General features: G+C 43.2%; 1 protein-coding gene across 5 annotated transcripts in view; it reads left to right on the top strand.

The window, feature by feature from the left end:
• ULK4 (unc-51 like kinase 4) overlaps positions 1–21,183 on the top strand; it is a 592,175-nt gene that overhangs the window by 387,621 nt on the left and 183,371 nt on the right. For 4 of the 5 annotated variants that reach the window (XM_026496788.4, XM_026496790.4, XM_026496789.4 and 1 more), the window contains 2 exons: positions 6,470–6,636; positions 18,611–18,709. In XM_026496788.4, the coding sequence (XP_026352573.1) occupies positions 6,470–6,636; positions 18,611–18,709 (266 nt within the window). Of the gene's footprint in view, positions 1–6,469; positions 6,637–18,610; positions 18,710–21,183 lie in introns of those variants that run through there. The other variant, XM_057316008.1, reaches the window with a different exon arrangement.

Consider the following 21,183-nt stretch of genomic DNA (forward strand, 5'->3'; position numbering starts at 1 on the left):
CACTCAGGCAGGAGAGCCTCCCTTTTCCCTTCACACAGGTGCGTACCAGCTTATACCAATGGAGATAGGCAGGCGACACAGCAAGGGGCTGTGCATTTGCCCAGGGGCCTGGAGCAGAGCTACCTAAGCCACAGGTAGCTACTAAATCTCAGACTGGGTCTGGATGAGAGAGGGGAGAGAGAAAAAGAAACAAACAAAAACCATGAAAGGAACGGCCAGGCTTTTCCCGGGGGTGCAGGCCTCTGGCTATGCTGTATACCACCAACCTTAGTGGAAGAGGAGAGTGGAAAGAGCCATACACCCATGCCCGGGGACAGGTGAATCCCTTGGAGAATTTTCACTCTGGAGAACACAGCCCTGGCAATGTCCCTGAACTTGACTCTCTTTCTTTGGAGGTAAGAGTATCTTTCTCTTGATCAGCGCTTATCTGTGGAGAAGAATAAAAGAACAAAAGTAGGGGAATGTTAACGTCTTTTCCTTCCCTTTGCCTCCTTCTTAGATATATTCCTCCACTTTAGTAAAATGCCTTGTGTTTTAGCTTATTCACAGAGCTTTGCCAATATTAGCAATCTAATCCTTGAGTCCCCTGGGGTAAGATGAGGGGACAGACAGCAGTCCCTCTCTTTGCTCCATAGTGGATATGGTCAGCCTTATGGAAATGCAGGTTCAAGCCCTTCTTTCCAAGAAACAGTACTTCCTAACTCTCTCTATGGGGAAATTCTGGAATCTGCGTGGAAGCAAACATGTCAAAACCTACAGGGTTTATGGGGAAAGTGCACCAAGAAAGATCGGGTAACTTGAAGTTTGACTTCAGGCCACAGGATTACCAACAACTGGCATCACTTGCCTGGAAATGACCCAGTCAGTGAACTTTCCTCAGGCTTATGAACTGTGGCAATGAACCAGCCTTCCTTGACACCTTTCTCTTTTAAATTCCAGTCATTCCTTTTTACCTACGATGTGAGTATGTTACCATGATTATTTCTCTAATAGCACTTTTCCTTCCTTTCCTCTGTTAAGCCTGCCCCTGTTGTCTGCGATTTGCTCAGTGCTGCTTGTCTTGCTTGTCTGTCTTGACTGTCCTTTGGGAACCCTTCTGCTCTCTCTGGTCATCTGCAGTTTCTGTTTTTCTGGTCTAGACTGCCACCCAGTTTCTAGGTTTTAATCTCCAACTGCCTTTAGACATGTCAAGCTCATGTCTTAAAAGCTATCTTACAGTGCCTAGAAAACTCACTCCCCAGTTCTTCTAGTGCTGATATAATTCTCCTATTCCTTATTGACCCTTTTTGGCCCCATTCCACTGTTGCCACCAAGTTACAGATCACATTTCTTTAGTGATGTGTCTGCCTTCGTCCTTGCTCCCCACCACCACATGGTTATGGCAGGACCTCAGTGGCCTACTCATTGGTCTTCTGCTCTCAGTTCCCCACTGGTTGGTCCAAGAGGCTCTACGATATTGACAAAAGTACATCAAGGACTTTGGAGTTATACATGGGTTCAAATCACTTCTGTGACTTGTACTTAACTCTGTGACCTTGAACTTGTTACTTGAGTACTTGTTACTTGAGCCTTTTTTTTGTTTATATAAAATGGAGATATCAGCATCTGCCTCACAGAGCTGTTACAGAATTCAGGTGAGGTATTAAATGTAAAAAGCCAAGTAAAGGCTTGGACACAGAGCAGTGCTCAGTAAATGCTGTTATCATCCCAGTACAACTGTTAAAGTATGGAAGATTTCCATCACTCTAGAATGTTCCATCCTGTCCCTTCCCTAGAGGCAACTCCTGTTCTGATCTCAATCAACATAGACATTTTTTTCAGAATCTTATTCATACCACTGAGTTTATACACCTGTTTCTGGGGTCTATCTCTCAGCATCCTTTTTGAGATCCACCCCTGTCCTTGTGGGATTCAGTGGCTCATTTCTTTTTATTGCTGACTAGTATTCCATTGTATGAATATATCTTAATGTATTCGCCCATTCTCCTCTTGATGGACACCTGGGCTGTCTCTAGCTTAGGGCTATTTTGAATAAAGGTCTAATGAGTCTTTCTGTGGATATAGGTTTTCATTTACTTGGGTAAATACCTAGGAGTTGAATTGCTAGGCAATATACTAACTATATATTTAAATTTATAAAAACTGCAACTATTTCCCATCAGCAGTGTATATGAGTACTGGTAACTCCACATCCTTACCAACATTTGGTGATGTCAGCTTTTTTCATTATAATTATTCCTGTTTGTGTGTGGTAGTATCTCATTGTGGTTTTAATTTGCATTTTGCTCATGACTAATGATATTGAACATTTTTCATGTGCTTATTGACATATATCTTTTGGGAACGGACTGTTTAAATTTTTTACCCATCTTTAAAATTGATTGCCTTTTTATTATTGAGTTGTAGGAACTGTTTGTGTATTCTGCATATAAGTTCTTTATTAGGTATAGATGTTGTAAATATTTAATTTTGTGATGTTTAATTTACCAATTTTTAAATGATCCAAATTTTGGGACCTTAGAAATCGTGCCTGCCTCCTAGTTACAAAGATCTTCTCTTATATCTTATTCTAGAACCTTTACAGTTTTAGTTTTTATGTGCAGATCTGTGATTCATGTGAAACTAGTTTTGCATATCATATGATGTCGTGGCAAGGATCCTTTTCCCCATATGGATACTCAGTTTTTCCACCCCCTTTTGTTGAAAAGAATTTTTTTTTTTTTGGTAAAGAATTCACTTGTTGCAATTTATGTGACCATATATATGTGGTCCATTTCTGGACCCTGAAACTGGAAGTGTTGGCATAAAGTCATTATTCTTCTCTGTTGATGTGTACTTGTTATCTCTATCCACTGAATCAATGACCAGCAGCATGAGCATCCTTAGTGCTCAGACCATGGTTTCCAAATATGATCTCTTCTTAAAAGACACCAGGGCTTCTTGGAGAAGTAGTTAATGCCCTGTCTGAGACAGGAATTTTTTTAAAAATTTTTTTAAACCCTTCATAAAGCATTTAAATTCATTTTATTTAATATGTTTGATGCAGGAATTCTGAAGATGAACTTGAGACATATAATAGCAGTGGCTAGGACACTTTTAAGGGGCTGTCAGTAGCCAAAGATGGAAACAAGTTGGACACTTAAAAAAAAAAAAAAAGGATTGAATCCATTGAAATTCATAAAATGTATTCTATAAAAATCCACTGTATTCACAATGATGCCACAAAATGAACTCATTAGTAACTTTTGGTAACTTTTATCTTCCCCACCCTCTCCTCCATTAGTCACATTTGGTAATCACTAATACTCCAAAATCATTGTTCCGAAAACCAGTAAATGACAACAAAGAAACATTTATCAAACACATATCCTGCCTTTCCTTTACAAACCATATTTTATGATAACCAAATAGTTGATAAAAGAAGACTCCTCCCCCTCTCTCTCTTTTTCTTTCTTTCTTTCTTCCCCTTCCTTCCTTCCTTCCTTCCTTCCTTCCTTCCTTCCTTCCTTCCTTCCTTCTTTCAGAGACAGTGAGTGAGAGTGCAGGAGCAGGGGAGGGACAGAGGGAGAAGGAGAAGCAGGCTCCCCACTGAGCAGGGAGCCCTATGTGGGGGCTCATCCTAGTACCCCAGGATCATGACCTGAACCAAAGGCAGATGCTTAACCACTGAGCCACCGAGGCACCCCAAGAAGATTCTTTATAGAAAAAAACCAGCTGAAAAAATGCAGAAGGAATGATAGAATTTGAAACTTACTATATTGCCCTTATCTAATGAAATGTGGGACTAGATGGTGGTCCTTAGTAGGTAACATTTGATGTTGAATTTTATAATGAATGGTTGGGCTGACAATCCCTGAACCTGATCAATTTTAACATTGTTAAGTGTAGAACAGCTAGACAGTGTATCCTTCCAGATATGATGCAACAGGACATGTAGAGACCCAGTCCCAAGTATTATTGCCAAAATAATTGAACCGGAATTAAATGGAGTCTCTAGTCACTACAACTACCATTTTTCAGGAAATACAGGGATACAGGAAAAACACCACAAGAAAATCTACAGGAAAACAAAGTTCTAACTTCTCCAAAAATAAATGGCATGAAAATTGCTGGGGAAGAAAGACTGTTAGACATTAAAGGAGATGTAAGGTCTGCAACCAAATGGAATGTGTGGACCTGGTTTGTATCCTGATTTCAACAAACTAATCCTTAAAAAGACAGTTTTGAAACAGTTGAGTTTTGAACATAGGCTGCGTATTGCCTATATTAAATAAGTTTCGTTTTATTAAGTAGTAATAATGTTTTTAAAAAAACAACCTTTATCTGTTAGACTATACAGAAATATTTACAGGAGAAATAAGATGATGTCTGTTATTTACTTTAAAATCCTAAAAAAAAAAAAATGGGGATAGATTAAACAAAGATGGGCGAAAGTGTTGATAATTATTGAAGAAAGTGGTGGGGGTTCCTTTTACAGAACTGTCTTGTGACTTTCTTTGTTTTCATAATGAAAAGTTTAAATGAGAAAAACGTGTATTTTGACCCTGAAGTGAAAGTTCTAGCCATGAAGAGCACAGAATATATGGCCGAGAATAGGCCACTTGACATCATACTAATGAGCTTGCTGGCGTTATCACTGCTGTGGAGAAATATTTTGTGTCATGCATCATTTCTAATCTCCTATGAGCACCTTTCCTGACAGCTGGTGACTTCAGTGTGTCAAGTCAGAGCTTGGCCTTTGTTGCCTGCTTTTTCACATGGCGGGCTGGAAAGACTTTCCGTCCCAGCGGGGATCCCATTCCATTCCTTGTTTGCACTCTTTCCTTGAAGACTGCATGAAGATTGGGAAGATCGCTCACTGTTGCTCGCCAGCTGTTTAGTCTGAGTCAAGCTGCGTGTCGAGGGGTATCCGGGGGTCCACCTCCCCCTCTGAAGAGCCACGTCCTTCTCTTCTGTTCGCATAGTTCTCACCCTTCTGCACTTTGACCCTCGGTGTGATGTGTCACAAAGTAATCCTAAACCCCCAAAGGAAAACCTCTTGCAGCATGTATTTACCAAACACTGTGTTTTGAAGTCCTTCTGCCCTGTCTGTAGCTCCTGAATGCCGAAGTGCTGATTCATGGCATGCGAATGAGTGATGCTGCCCGACTCAGACGAGAATGCCTTCTGGTGTCATGTACATGTCATAGTAATTGCTCTTCTATACTGTGTGTCGTTGAGGATATGTGCAATCAGACCTTGTCATAGATCAATTTTGCCAACAGTTTACCTCCTCTTCAAGTGTGTGTATCTTCGGCTTTGTGACTTGTACCACTCTTTGCCACAAGGTGTACAACTTGGAGACCTCTATAGTTTTGGTTTCTCTCTGCCTTTAGTGACAAAATTAATTACTTTTGAAGCCTAAGAATTACTCTGCACTTGTCTAGGAGAACTAAATTGCTTTACTGGAAGGGACGATGGCATCGTTTGGAAGAGGTACTAAAGCTTGGCTGGCTGTGCCTGGCAGAGTTTCCATCTAGTTGATCATCTGAAAACTAGGGACAAATGGACTGATTGCAACACCAATAAAGTCCAGCTTACTATACAGCTCCTTACCATGATTCCTCCCACCCTCTGCTGTGTAAAATATTTATTTCTAAAGATTCAGTTTTTCTAGAGCATTCAGACGATCACTGATGCCAAAGGTCCTTCACCATTTTAGGTTTGTAACACTGTGTGTTGTATTTTCACCACGTTTACATCTGAATCATTTTTGTGAATTCAAAGAGTAATGCTACATAATAGTATCATAAAAATGCCAACTTAATTATAAATAATAATGCCCCTACTTGTGAAAATGTGTTTTTTGTGACAGACTACATCAAATTCAAAGTTGAAAACCAACTGCACTGTTAATTTAATATGAGGTTTGCAGAGACAAAATGATAGAACCTGGAAATTTCTAAATATCAGATTTGTTAAAATCATAGTTGATCTTACATTTCAATTTTTTTTTTTTTTGGAATGCATGTGGAAAAAAAAATGCTTCATTGTTTTATCCTCTTGGAATGACCCGATTACTTCTAGATCCTTGGGTCCCCTGGGTCCATTGTGAAGAACTGAACTTCAGAGAACCTGGGGACAGTATGTTCATATGTAACAGGTTTTCTTCCAGTGTCAGGGAGCCCTCTGTTCTTGTGAGCCTGTTCACGTAGGATCGCGTTTCTCTAAGTGTAATTTGGGGAACCTTTGCATCAAGTCACCTGGGATCTTATGTAACAAGTCCCAGGGTCCTGAGCAGACTCCAGGAGTGAGGCCTAGAAACCTGCATTTTTAAAAACATGCCTGAGGGTATCTGGTACGAGTACAGTTGAAGGACTGCTTTGAGTTTATGCAACATAGAATACACATGCCTGCTCTGTTGGGTTTATGTGACACGTTATTTTGTAATTTACAAGACATGTTGTACCCTTCTCCTTTTTACCCGCAGGACTGGTCCGCCATGTCTGTGACCTGTTCACTGAAACCGCCACACTGTGCTTGGATGTGGACAATAAGAACAACAACGAGACAGCGGCTGCGCTGCTCTTCTCCCTGCTCGATATTCTGCACGGCATGCTGACCTACACGTCCAGTGTCGTTCGGCTCGCTCTGCAGGTACAGGGCCTCTCCTCCTGGGTCTTGAACAACCCAACACCACGTCACCCTTCTCTTTCGTTCTCTCCTTTCTGGTCTTCCTCTAATGAGTCTTAATTTTTGAAAAAGAACATATGATTCTATAGAGAGAGACTATGAGATAAGCCATCTTGGGATGACCAATGTCAAGGACACATAATGTGATCACACAATCTGAAAGGAAAGCAGGAGAGGCCTAAGGAAACGCTTGCCGAGAGCTAGTTGGGGAAGTCTGATGGAGGAGGAGATCGTTTGCCTTATAGGCACCTGAAGGCCCGCTCAGCAATGTGCCATCTTTCCTGTCTGGAGATGGCGCTCCAGCCTACCTTCAACAGGACAAATGAGCTTGCTATGGACAATGGATTGAGATTTTAGGCAAACACACACACGTGCGCGCACACACACACACACACACACGTTTGTATATAAATAGGAACACACACATACGTATATGTACAACACACAAATTTTCTCACTTTCTCTTAAATGACCAATAACATAAAATTGCAAGACAGTTTTTGAGGAACAGAAGCGTGTTGAATGGCTATGGAAAAGTCAATTCATCCCAAACTGTAACCTGGATTTACTTCGCGTCATGCTGTAAGGAAGGAAGGGGGTGCGGGTTTATTGAGTACTTTCTGTGTTAGGTGTTAGGTACCCCCACATGCCTATTTCATTTAGCCAGCTGAGTCTGTTGATACTTAGATTATGTGAAAGCACACAGCTAATATGAATTCATTGCTATATTTAAAATCCTGGTAAAATTGCAAGAGATACATACATTAAGCGGTAGCATCCTGGCTCGGAGAAGCTGAAGTTGAAACCAAACTGTCTGATACCTTGCCAGGGTCAGAGTAGCAGAGCCAAGAATGATTCCCTAGACTCTGGTTTAGTCTCTGTTATTCATCATTCTGATAAATGGTATCTTTTATCCCCACTTGAGCTGGTCAAGTGTTTAGCTTGTCTAGTGTGGTTTAATAAATAATTCCAAGATCCCCTTAGTAAACATGATAGTTAGTGTTTAACCCAAACTTGTAAAGCCAGTAGATGGAAGTGGCCTTCAAACTGCCTGATTGGTTTTACTTGCTCATCTCTAAGAATTGCAAGCTAACAGAGTACTGTTAAGTAATTATGCAATCTGAGTTATGGATTTCTCTTTGCTTTCCCTCTCTTTTCTAGTGTTTTTTTTTTCAGAGAACGTTGTTTCTTATTTCAGTTTTGACAGTGGTTTTAGATAATTCTTCAAGGCTCCATCGATAAGTAAGATGCTTTGATGATATCAATCTGTAAAAGATTATGTTTTGTAGATTGTAGATAAAAAGGATCAGAAGCTAAAGAATTCCAGAACAATAGAAATCCTTTTATTACAAGTGATTTAGAGAGATATTCAAGGATGTTTAAAAGAAAACTCCTTAATACAAAATATTTTCTAATTCTGTTTTTTAAAAATTTTTTTTTTATAATGATTTTTTATTATATTATGTTAGTCACCATACAGTACATCCCCGGTTTTCGATGTAAGGCTCGATGATTCATTAGTTGTGTATAACACCCAGTGCACCATGCAATATGTGCCCTCCTTACCACCCATCACCGGTCTATCCCATTCCCCCACCCCCCTCCCCTCTGTAGTCCTCAGTTTGTTTCTCATAGTCCATAGTCTCTCATGTTTCATTCCCCCTTCTGATTACCCCCCCTTTCTTTATCCCTTTCTTCCCCTACTGATCATTCTAGTTCTTATGTTCCATAGATGAGAGAAATCATATGATAGTTGTCTTTCTCTGCTTGACTTATTTCACTTAGCATTATCTCCTCCAGTGCCGTCCATGTTGTAGCAAATGTTGAGAACTCGTTCTTTCTGATTGCTGAGTAATATTCCATTGTATATATGGACCACAACTTCTTAATCCAGTCATCTGTTGCAGGGCATCTCGGCTCCTTCCACGATTTAGCTATTGTGGACATTGCTGCTATGAACATTGGGGTGCATATGGCCCTTCTCTTCACTATGTCTGTATCTTTGGGGTAAACACCCAGTAGCGCAATGGCTGGATCATAGGGTAGCTCAATTTTTAACTTTTTAAGGGACCTCCACACTGTTTTCCAGAGTGGCTCTACCAACTTGCATTCCCACCAACAATGTAGGAGGGATCCCCTTTCTCCACATCCTCTCCAACAATTGTTGTTTCTTGCCTTGTCTATTTTTGCCATTCTAACTGGCGTAAGGTGGTATCTCAGTGTGGTTTTGATTTGAATTTCCTTGATGGCTAATGATTTTGAACATTTTTTCATGTGTCTGTTAGCCATTTGTATGTCTTCATTGGAAAAGTGTCTGTTCATATCTTCTGCCCATTTTTTGATTTGTTTATTTGTTTCTCGTGTATTGAGTTTGAGAAGTTCTTTGTAGATCTTGGATACCAGTCTTTTATCTGTAGTGTCATTTGCAAATATCTTCTCCCATTCCGTGGGCTGCCTCTTAGTTTTTCTGACTGTTTCCTTGGCTGTGCAGAAACTTTTAATCTTGATGGAAGTCCCATAAATTCATTTTATCTTTTGTTTCTCTTGCCTTTGGGGATGTATCATGAAAAAGGTTGCTTTGGCCGATGTCGTAGAGGTTGCTGCCTATGTTCTCCTCTAGAATTTTGATGGATTCCTGTCTCACATCGAGGTCTTTCATCCATTTGGAGTTTATCTTTGTGTATGGTGTGAGATAGTGGTCAAGTTTCATTCTTTTGCATGTAGCTGTCCAATTTTCCCAGCACCATTTATTGAAGAGACTGTCTTTTTCCCATCGGATGTTTTTTCCTGCTTTATCAAATATTAGTTGCCCAAAGAGCTGAGGGTCCATTTCTGGGCTCTCTATTCTGTTCCATTGGTCTATGTGTCTGTTTTTGTGCCAGTACCATGCTGTCTTTGTGATCACAGCTTTGTAGTACAGCTCGAAATCCGGCATTGTGATGCCCCCAGCTTTGTTTTTCCTTTTCAACAGTTCCTTGGAGATTCGGGGTCTTTTCTGGTTCCATACAAATTGAAGGACTATTTGTTCCAGTTCTTTGAAAAACGTTCTCGGTATTTTGATCGGGATAGCATTGAAAGTGTAGATTGCTCTGGGTAGCATGGACATTTTAACTATGTTAATTCTTCCGATCCATGAGCATGGAATATCTTTCCATCTTTTTATGTCTTCCTCAATGTCTTTTAAGAGTGATTTATAGTTTCTAGAATATAGGTCCTTTACGTCTCTGGTTAAGTTAATTCCAAGGTAACGTATGGTTTTTGGTGCTATTGTAAATGGGATAGATTCCCTAATTTCTCTTTCTTCGTTCTCGTTATTCGTGTACAGAAATGCAACTGATTTCTGAGCATTGATTTTGTATCCCGCCACGTTACTGAATTGCTCTATAACTTCTAATAGTTTGGGAGTGGCTTCTTTTGGGTTTTCCATATAGAGTATCATGTCATCTGCGAAGAGAGACATTTTGACTTCTTCTTTGCCGATTTGAATACCTTTGATCCCTTTTTGTTGTCTGATTGCTGTTGCAAGGACTTCTAGTACTATGTTGAATAATAGTGGCGAGAGTGGGCATCCTTGTCGTGTTCCTGATCTTAAGGGAAAGGCTTCCAGCTTTTCCCCATTGAGAATAATATTTGCAGTAGGCTTTTCATAGATGGCTTTTATGAGATTGAGAAATGTACCTTCTATTCCTACACTCTGAAGGGTTTTAATCAGGAAAGGATGCTGTATTTTGTCAAATGCTTTTTCGGCATCGATTGAGAGGATCATATGGTTCTTGAGTCTTTTCTTGTTGATATGATGTATCACGCTGATTGATTTGCGAATATTGAACCACGCTTGCATCCCAGGTATGAATCCCACTTGATCGTGGTGGATAATCCTTTTAATGAACTGTTGGATTCTATTAGCAAGTATCTTGTTGAGGATTTTGGCGTCCATATTCATTAGGGAAATCGGTCTGTAATTCTCCTTTTTGAGGGGGTCTTTGCCTGGTTTGGGGATCAAGGTAATATTGGCCTCATAGAATGAGTTTGGTAGCTTTCCTTCTGTTTCTATTTTTTGAAATAGCTTTAGGAGAATAGGTATTATTTCTTCTTTGAATGTTTGGTAGAATTCCCCAGGAAAACCATCCGAGCCTGGAGTTTTGTTATTTGGAAGGTTGTTTATCACTGACTCAATTTCTTCATAATTAATTGGCCTGTTTAAGAAATCAATTTCTTCCTGTTTCAATCTTGGTAGTTTATAGGTTTCCAGGAAGGATTCCATCTCTTCCAGATTGCTTGATAAAAATTTCTAATAAGCCTTCCAATTTCAATGGTGTTCGTCGTGACCTCTCCTTTTTCATTCATAATTTTAATAATCTGGGTCCTTTCTCTTTTCTTTTGGATAAGTCTTGCCAGTGGTCTGTCAATTTTATTGATTCTCTCCAAGAACCAGCTTCTAGTCCTGTTGATCTGCTCTACTGTACTTCTGGTTTCTGCTTGATTGATTTCAGCTTTAATTTTGGTCAACTGCTTCCTTGTGCGTGGATTAGGCCTGTCCCTCTGTTGCTGTTCCAGCTTCTTGAGGTGAGAATATAAAAACTGCATTTTAGATTTTTCTATTCTTTTGAGTGAGGCTTGGATGGCTATGTATTTCCCCCTTAGGACTGCCTTTGCAGTATCCCATAGGTTTTGGACTGTTGTATTTTCATTCTCATTGGTCTCCATAAATTGTTTAATTTGATTTTTGATTTCCTGGTTTATCGAGTCATTCCTGAGCAGGATGGTTCTTAATCTCCAAGTGTTTGAGTTTCTTCCAAATTTTTCCTTGTGGTTGAGTTCCAGTTTCAGAGCGTTGTGGTCTGAGAATATGCAGGGGATAATTTCAATCTTTTGGTATCGGCTGAGACCTGTTTTGTGTCCCAGAACATGGTCTATTCTTGAAAATGTTCCATGGGCATTAGAATAGAATGAGTATTCTTTGGTTCTGGGGTGTAGTGTTCTATATATATCTAAGAGGTCCAACTCGTCGAGTATGGCATTCAAAGCCTTTGATTCTTTGCTTAGTTTTTGCCAGGGTGTTCTGTCTATTTCTGAGAGTGGAGTGTTGAGGTCCCCTACTATTAATGTATTTTTATCTATATGTCTCTTTATTCTGGTTAAGAGTTGGCTTGTGTATCTTGCTGCTCCCCTGTTGGGGGCCTATATATTTATAATTGTCATATCCACTTGTTGAATACTTCCTTTAAGAATAATATAGTGCCCTTCTGCATCTCTAACTATAGTCTGTAGTTTAAAATCCAGTTTATCTGATATGAGAATTGCTACCCCAGCTTTCTTTTGAGGTCCATTTGCGTGAAAGATGGTACTCCATCCCCTTACTCTCAGTCTGAATGCCGATGATTCTAACATTGGATCATTTCATTGAGTCAGTAATCTCCCGTAACCTACATTCGTGGGCGTGGATTTTTTTAAGACCATCTTCTATTTTTATTTTTTCCTCTATTAACCCATCCTCCAATTCACTAACCCTTTCCTCCGCTTCCGTGACCCTGGCCGTCAGAGCCTCTAGTTTTGCCTGCATTTGGCTCATAGAATTTTTAATTTCTGTCAAATTCGCTCTCATTTCCGCCCTTAGGGATTCTATATTCTCAGTAACATTTTCCTGAATACTTTTTTCAAGTCTACTCATTATCTTGACCATTGTTACTCTGAATTCCATTTCTGATAATTTGGTTACATCCATATCCATTACTTCTGTGGCAGAGGCCACTGACTCACTGTCTTTTCTTTGCTGGGGGGGGCTTCTCCTTCTTGTCATTCTAATGAGGGGAGGTTGCGGGGTTGTCCAGAGCCCAAATTATTGACTGGGTCCCAGGCCGTGCCCCTTGTTTTATAGGGATCTTAGAGATGTGGGCTTCTTCTTTAAAGATTTTATTTATTTACTTATCTGAGAGAGGGAGACAGACAGCAAGAACGGAACAGAAGCAGGGGAGTGGGAGAGGAAGAAGCAGGCTCCCAGCGGAGGAGCCCGATGAGGGACTCCTTTCCGGAATGCTGGGATCACGCCCTAAGCCGGAGACAGACGCTCAGTGACTGTGCCACCCAGGCGCCTCCGGTTGTGGGCTTCTTGATTTTTCAGCCTGCCTTCTGGGGGAGGGGCCTGCCGTGCCGATACTCAGGCAACCCTGTTTGGTTAGAGTCTCCGTGTCCCCTGCGATGGGAGGATGGGGATGGGCACTCCCTGAGCCGGTATTTCCAGGCTTTTGTTCTCTGGCGGCTTTCCCTGGCGGCCGACTATGCCTCTTCTGAGGGTCAGAGCAGCAGAGGCTGCATTGTCGCAGAACAGAGGGATTGCGGCCCGTTCTCCACTGATGTTCTGGCCACTTTAACTCTATTACTGTTGGTGCTGCTCAACCCTGCAGCGTCCCGGGATGTGCGCACCAACTCGGCGTCCCTGCCCTCACTTCCAGGGCCGAAGCGTCTCTGTCCTTTGTGTTTCTAATGCCGCCAGCCACCGGCCGCCCCGCACGCTCCCGGGTCTCCCGATCTCAGTCTATGCCCTGTGAGCACACCTCGATTCCGGGGTTTCGTGAGAAGCCTGGTGGCGCGCGCACCAGGTTCAGGGTCTCAGTCTGCTGTTTCGCGGGTGCCGACCACAAGTCCGCCCGCTCCCCCGTGCAGGTGGCCCGCCAGCCGCCAGCCGCCCCGCGAGCTCTCCAGGAGCTCCCGGTCTCAGTCTGGATCCCGTGAGCACACCGGGATTCCGGTGTTCCGGGAGATGCCTGGTGGCGCGCGTTCACGGCTCACCGGTCTCAGTCCGCTCTCTCGCGGGTGCCCTCTGTGAGTCCGCCCGCTCCCCCGTGCAGGTGGCTGCCGCTTCCCGGCGCCCAAACGCGGCGGCTCCCTCCCCCTTCCGTTTATCTTCTGATATCTGTGCACGGTTTACAGCTCCCCTCTTGGTACCTCAATACTCAGCGCTGGAGATGTTCATTTGTAGAGATCCAGATGCATCATCCTGCGTCTCAGGCTGATTCCGTGGTTATTTAGGCTGGTCTGGTACCTATCCAGCTCGACTCAGGGGACCGGCTGAAAAAGGGATCCCCTACTCCTCCGCCATCTTAACTCCCTCCCCCGGAAAACCTTTAAAAAATCTTCTAGCGTACCGTAGATAGATCACTGTGTCTTACTTTTTCATTTCTTCCACACCACTGTATATTTTACTGCTAACATCTTTCTAAATCTTCCCCTGTAATAGCTGCCACGTATTGCTTTTGGTCTTGACTGCTGACTTTGATCTTCATGTAACCGTGTCAGTCTGACAGGGGTAGAGTCTTAGAGACAGAATTAGGGGAAAGGGCTGGGAAAAGAAATGGCATGTGTATCAAAGACACATCGTCCTAGAAGAGGAAGCTAAAAGTACTTTCCAAACCTTAAGTTACCTCTTCCATTTATAAACATGCTCCAGGAGTGACTGGGTGGCTCAGTCGGTTGAGCGTCTGCCTTCGGCTCAGATCATGATCCTGGAGTCCCAGGATAGAGCCTTGCATTGGGCTCCCTGCTCTGTGAAGAGCCTGTTTCTCCCTCTGCCCCTCACCCCACTTGTGTTCTCTCTCTCGCTCGCTTTCTCTCAAATAAATAAATAAAATCTTGGGGTGCCTGGGTGGCTCAGTTGGTTAAGCATCTGCCTTCAGCTGGAGGTTGTGATCTCGGGGTCCTGGGATTGAGCCCCACATCGGGCTCTCTGCTCAGCGAGGCATCTGCTTCTCTGTCCCCCTCTTCCTCTGTGTGCTTGCACTCTCTCTCTCTCTCTCAAATAAATAAATAAATAAATCTTTAAAAAAAATAACTTAAAATTAAAAAAATAAAATCTAAAAAAATTTAAGTAAAAAGAAAATATGTAACACGCTCCACCCTGGGGATTCTTCGGCATTCCAAACCTGATGTACTTCTAACAGCAACTGCTGTTGAGCAGCAGAATTGAGGGTTGCCAGTGTTTAAAATGAGAAGTGCTTCACTTTTCTTTTTCAGGGAGAAAAGTGATATGATGTAAGAATGTGTACTAGGGAAGCGGGGACCATGGGAAGGCAGGTGTTAGAATCTCCATCAGGGGCGCCTGGGTGGCACAGCGGTTAAGCGTCTGCCTTCGGCTCAGGGCGTGATCCCGGCGTTCTGGGATTGAGCCCCACATCAGGCTCCTCTGCTATGAGCCTGCTTCTTCCTCTCCCACTCCCCCTGCTTGTGTTTCCTCTCTCGCTGGCTGTCTCTATCTGTCAAATAAATAAAATCTTTAAAAAAAAAAAGAATTTCTATCAAGAGTTTAGTCCCTGCCCCCAACGTGCCTGCTGATTCAAAATTGGTCCTGGTTTAACCTGAGGGCTGTGTGGGAGAGATGTGGAAGCAGAGACCAGCACATGCTCCAGACTCACTGGTGTGGGATGGGCCTTGGATGCAAATGCCAGCCACACCACTTTCCACCTGTGTGACCCTGGGCAAGTTTCTTCACCTGCCTAATGTTGGTTTCCTCATGTGCAGAGTACCAATGATAAAAACTGCTCTGCTGGGTCATCGTATGACTTAAACGAGAGAATAAGATAAATGTGAGTAGATGTAAGTAGGTAATGGCTTGTCTATACCTGGCCCAGGGAAGGGAAGCACTAACTGGTCGCTATATCATTAACAGCGAGAGGAAAAGTGCTCCCCTCATTTTCCTGTTTCCAGAAGGCTTCCTGTGGACCATGACTTCCTCATGTCCATGTCCTGGCACATGGGAGCCTGCTCAAGCCACAGTTCCTGACTAAACTGACTCCTGGCAGGCTCACGAAATATTAATTTATGGTTTGTTTCTGTACTTATTAGCCCGGAACAGGGCTCGGTGCTGAGATTTCAGGGATCTCAAGAGGAAGGGTGTTAGCACTTGGGGAGCTTGCGGGTTCAGCGGGAAGACTGTCTCTACCCAAATGGCGAGGAAATCATCATCCCACTCTGTCTGTGGCACGCAGCTGCTGTGAGGTTCAGGGTGCTGCAGGGTGAATGTGAGAGAGGAGAGCCTAACTGAGTTTTGGGGGTCAGGAAGCCCAATTCATATGAAAATCCAGGTCACCTGACTCTCCCGTCTCTGGGCCTTGACTGTCATTTGTGAAGTGATGGGGGACCTTCATCCACTGCTATTGTGATCATGGGACTGTTAAACTGCTGTTTCTATGCAGACATGCTGGTGTTGCTGAGAGACTGGAATGTGGACACGAGTCTCTTGAAATTATCCAGGTTGACTCTCTGTGGTGTTCCCCCTGCTCATGCCTGTCAGCTACCCTCTGCCTGGGTGCTGAATGCAAGGGAGATTTTTCTGCCATCGCCCATAATCATCCCCATGCCGCTCCCTTCCTTGGCAAACCTCAGTGACATTTCGTTATCTGTGATGGCATCTTCTAACTCGCTGGTGAGGCATTCAAGGTCTGGTGTGATCCAGCCCCAGGGTGCCTTCCCGCCTGATCTGCCAGGCCTCCGGGCTGCCCACACCCACGCCAGACAGTCGGCTTTCAGTGTTTTCACTCCCATGCCTTTTCTTCCTATGGATCCTGGCCCCTGAAACACCACTCTCCACACTGTTCCCTGTAGACCTCCTTCCCACCGTGGAAATGACGAAGTCACATGTCACCTTCTCTCACTTCCCCCCAACCGCACAAACTCTGTCCACCTCGACTTTCACACTGTGCCTTCAGCACAGCTGTTTGTAAGCATGCTATCCTTTGGAGCAGAGGGTGAGACCCTACAGAGGGTGCTGACTCATGTCATCTGCCCATCGTGAGCACGCATGTAATGGTGATCGGGGAGCACCGTGAGTGCTGAGCTGGTGCGGGCCCTACCATTTCAGGTTGTGCTCCATTGTGAGGACATCAGCAGCTACCTGAGGAATCGACTGTCTCTTTTTCTCTACAGCTGCCTTACCTCCGTTGTTTTTAAAAATTTTTTTAGAAGATTGTGTTTATTTATTTATTTATTTGAGAAAGAGGGAGCACTAGCTGTGGGAAGGGCAGAGGGACAAGCAGACTCCCAACTGAGCGGGGAACCCGACGTGGGGCTCAATCCCAGGACCCTGAGATCATGAGGTGAGCTGAAGGCAGATGCTTAACCGACTGAGCCACCCAGGCACTCCACCTCCGTGTTTATTTAACAAACCTCTCTTGAGTACTTACCTGCATGCACTAGATTCATGTAGCAGTGCTAGATAGAATAGAATTGTGTTTCCCTGGCCTTTTGTTTATTTTCATTTTTTTAACGCTGTACTCCTTTATCTCATTTTGAGTAATGCTGTGTTGCCATTTAATATTAAAGATGGCTCATAAGTTGACATTCCCAGGTTTTATATGTTTAAGACTATTAAGTTTATATTTCTACCCAGAGTCCTCCCATGAAATCTATCCTTAGAGATCCAGAAACTTTCTCAAATGATCACCGGAACACTCCATTGTCACCTCAGATTCAACCAATTTGTTAGGACCAATTAGGACCAATTAGTCCAAAGCTGAACTCGGGATTTGCCTCCCAAAACATTCTGCTACCAGCAAGGCTGACCACCCTCCATACTAGAAACCTGGGAGTCATCCTTAAAATGTTTCTTTTTCATACTCCACATCTAATCTGTCCTCAAATAATGTAGATTTTACTTTAAATATCTAGTAAGTCCTACCACTTCTCTCAAACCCTACTGCTCCTGCCCCAGTGCAGTCTACCGTCTTCTGCTTAGACCATAACTGGGTGGGTCAAGAGCACTGGATGGTTGGGAGTGGCGTCAGTTACCATACGGCCGTGACGGGGGCAAGTGCATCGTAGACCAGAGGCAAGGGGAGAGGACCTGAATGGAGAGGACAATAGCAGTGTCATAGCTATTCCCTTGCTGCGGAAAGGGCCCTTTACAAAATGCACACAGTGGGCCACAGATGCAGGTATCAAGGGGCTGCCTTTAGGGAGTGTGACATGAGGGACCTGGAGACAATCTGAGAGGAGAGGTGGGCCCTGAAATTGTAGCTCAGCTTCTCTTTTTCTTCCTGAGGGAATCCCTGCTGGGATCCCTCTGTGCACAGAGCTTCCATGGCAGTCCCATATTTTTGTAAGGAGAGCAGTTTCTATTGCATTCTGGGTGCGAACTTCACTGTTGTGCAGATAGGCAGCATTCTCTTGCCGGAAGCCTTGGCAGCTTTGCAAGGAGGTGGTACCTGAATACTGGTGTGGAGAGTCCGGATGTTTCTTGGTAACAATAACAAATGACTATGTGGATTTAGAGGCTACGGAGGACGCTGGATGTCCTGGTGGAAGAGTCCCACAGTGTGCGATTGCTCTTGTGACCCCGTCTGCTTGCTTCCATGTGCTTGGCAAGGAAGCAGTGGCATCATGCCCCCTCTTGGCCCCGGTGCTGGTTTGCAAAACTGTCTTATCTTTCCCAAGAGAGAATCTGTTTGCTCTAAAGGATAATGTGTTAATGTGAAAAGGCCAGTATTCTCTCTCACACTGTGCTTCCAAAGGCGGGATCAACAGCCAAGAGTCAGAAGGGTTCAGACCTCCAGGGTAGAGCCGCACATTTGTTTTCTGGAAGGAAATTCTACCTTTCTGGCAAAATCAGTTGGAAAGACCGGAGGTGGGGTGAGAAGGGGAGAGGGAAGCTCTGTGCTACGATTATGGTGGTTCCCCTTGGCTAGCGAGAGATGCAAGTTGTTAAAAGGCAGGTGTCTGCTTTTTCAGTCGAGTCCCTCTGAGCCAGAGAATGTAGGCAGCGCAAATTCTGTCCAGAAGGAACAGGGTCTCATGAGAAGGGTCCTGGAGTCCAGGCTAATAACCCGAGACAGGCAGTCTGCAGCCTGCTCTGAAAGTATTAGAGGTCCTGGACTGAACAGATCTGGCTCCTCTGGATAAACCGACTAATCTCCAACACCCCCTTTCCCTTCTCTTCTCCCCGCTCAAGGCGCAGAAGTCCGGCTCAGGAGGGGACACTCAGGCCGCCGAGGACCTGCTGCTGCTCAGCAAACCTCTGACAGACCTCATTAGCCTGCTCATTCCGCTGGTAAGAGCTCACCTGTTTGTGCGTCTTTCAGACCACTGCTGAGGTGAAGGTTATTTTATTTGAATTTCTTGATGCCTTGAATTTCTGTGCCACTTTAATTCTCTTCAGAGCTGGAATCAAAAGAAATTTCAGAAGATTATTTGGCCTAGAAACACTAAATTTCTACTTTATTTTAAAACTAGATGGCTTATCATTCATTTCAGTAGGTATTTAAGGCAGAATCTCAAAGCCGTCTTAATGGGAGGTAGAAAATTCGAGAAATGAATTCCAAGAAGGAAGAAGAAATCATTTTGGAGGCCAGTTCTCTCTCAAAAAGATGTGTTAGAGTTGTCCTTGGCATCCAGGACTCCCGAGGAATGCAGAAGCAGGCACGCAGGCCTAGAGCATACTCCCCGAAATCGCCACAGAGACAGAAGGAAATAAGTAGTTAAATGAAGACAGGTAAGACGACACAAGACCACCAAATATATGGAAAGAGCCCAGCAGAAACTTGAAGTTTGGACCAACTAAACAATTTTGCCCAAACTCAAAGAGGAGGACCCACTGCTTAGACACATGATTCCTACAGAGCAGCCAGTCAGAGGGTGGGTTGATGAAGTTCCATGAAGACTCCTGAAAACCTCTCCAGATTTGGGGATCCAAGGGCTGGGAGTCCCTGTAATCCCTGGAAATTTAGGTCTGGTTCTTCGCATAGACAGACCTTCAGTTCCCTCAAAGCTGCCAGGATTTGTCTTTTTCTTCTCTGTGGCTTTCAAAGGTAGGTAAATGCAGTTTGGATGAATAATTCCTTAAATTCCTTAGACTTAATTGTATTTAGCAAATAAAGGTTTGGTTCAACAAGAAAAGGGGGGGATCCATCAATTCTGGGTTATATTAAATAATGGCATATGTAGAGTATGTTCTCACAGCAGTGGTCTCACAATGAAGTAAGGGAATATCCTCCAACCCCAGGGACCATCCCCAAGCCCCAAAGTGGTAGGATATTTGGAGTAGAATATCTTTTGCATGAAGCTACGTGGAAAACAGAACACTAGCTGCTCCAGCTCAGAGTAGGGGGCTGAACCCAGACAGCCAGCTGTCTCTGGGGCTAAGGGCAGGAAACAGATGAGGCTCCAGTGAGCAGAGGAGAGGCTAACACAAACTAGACTCTCTTACAGAAGAGACTCAAAATGACATCAAATTAAAAAATGTATATACATATATATAAATTGGTGCTATATATGATACATTGCATAATAATTATATTTATAGAGAAAAAGATTTAAAAAGACAGATGAAGAAGATCTGTTTTAAGAAGCACAGATGCAGAGGGGCCTGGGTGGCTCAGTCTGTTGAGCGTCTGACTCTTGGTTTTAGCTCAGGTCATGATCTCGGGGTCCTGGGATTGAGCCCCACTGTTGGGCTCCATGCTCAACTCAGAGTCTGCTTGGCCCTCTCCCTCCCCCTCTGCTCCTCTCCACTCTCTCTCTTTCTCTCTATCAAATAAATAAAATCTAAAAGGAAAGACAGATGCAGAATCCATTCTTGGTAAAACTTCTGGGACGCTCTTTTTTACATCTGTCTTCTAGACCAGGTTTTGGCGTTTGCCACATTCTCAGATTTGCTTTCTTTTAATAGATGAATTTATTCAGTTGGATTTATTGTTAAACTTCTCTTTGATCTTAATTTCATTCTTATTTTATATTTTCTTTCTAAATATTTTTAATATTAAATGTAAGGTTTAATGTACAAAAAAACTCACTTTTAACAGAACAAAGAGGAGATTCTACAATGGTAAGGAATAAAATTCACAGGAGGGCATAATAACTATGAACCTTTTTGTGTCGAATATTAGAGCATAGAATTATATGAACAAAGGACCAAAAATACACAGGAGGAAATCCAAAAAACGCAGTAGTGTTCAGAGATTTAACTCCTCTTTCTCATTGCTTTACAGACCAAGTAGATAAAACTAATGATGTAGAGAGCAGGGATTGATAAGCCGTGACCTGTGGGCCAACTCTTGCCCACTGCCTTTTTGTAAAGTTTTTAAAATTATTTTATTTTATTATTTTTTAAAAGATTACTTATTTGAGAGGGAGAGAGCACATGCTCCGAGGGGCCAAGGGAAAGGGGGAGAGAGAAAATCTCCAGCAGACGCCCCACTGAGTGTAGAGCCTGTCACAGGGCTGATCCCAGGACCCCAAGATCATGACCTGAGCTGAAATCAAGAATCGTATGCTCAACCAACTGAGCCACCCAGATGCTCCCCACCCCTGCACTGCCTATTTTTGTAAATAAAGTTTTATTGAATACAACCACACAGCCCATTTGTTTATGTATTGTCTGTGGCTTTTTTTGCTCCTTGACAAGAGTTGAGGAGTTACAACACAGACCTTATAGCTCACAAGTCTATATTATTTACTATCTGTCTCTTCACAGAAAAAGTTCGCTGACCCCTATATAAAGGGCATAAATATTTTAATAACATTGAG

Source organism: Ursus arctos, unplaced genomic scaffold (assembly GCF_023065955.2).
Source record: "Ursus arctos isolate Adak ecotype North America unplaced genomic scaffold, UrsArc2.0 scaffold_20, whole genome shotgun sequence".
NCBI classification, from domain to species: Eukaryota; Metazoa; Chordata; class Mammalia; order Carnivora; family Ursidae; genus Ursus; species Ursus arctos.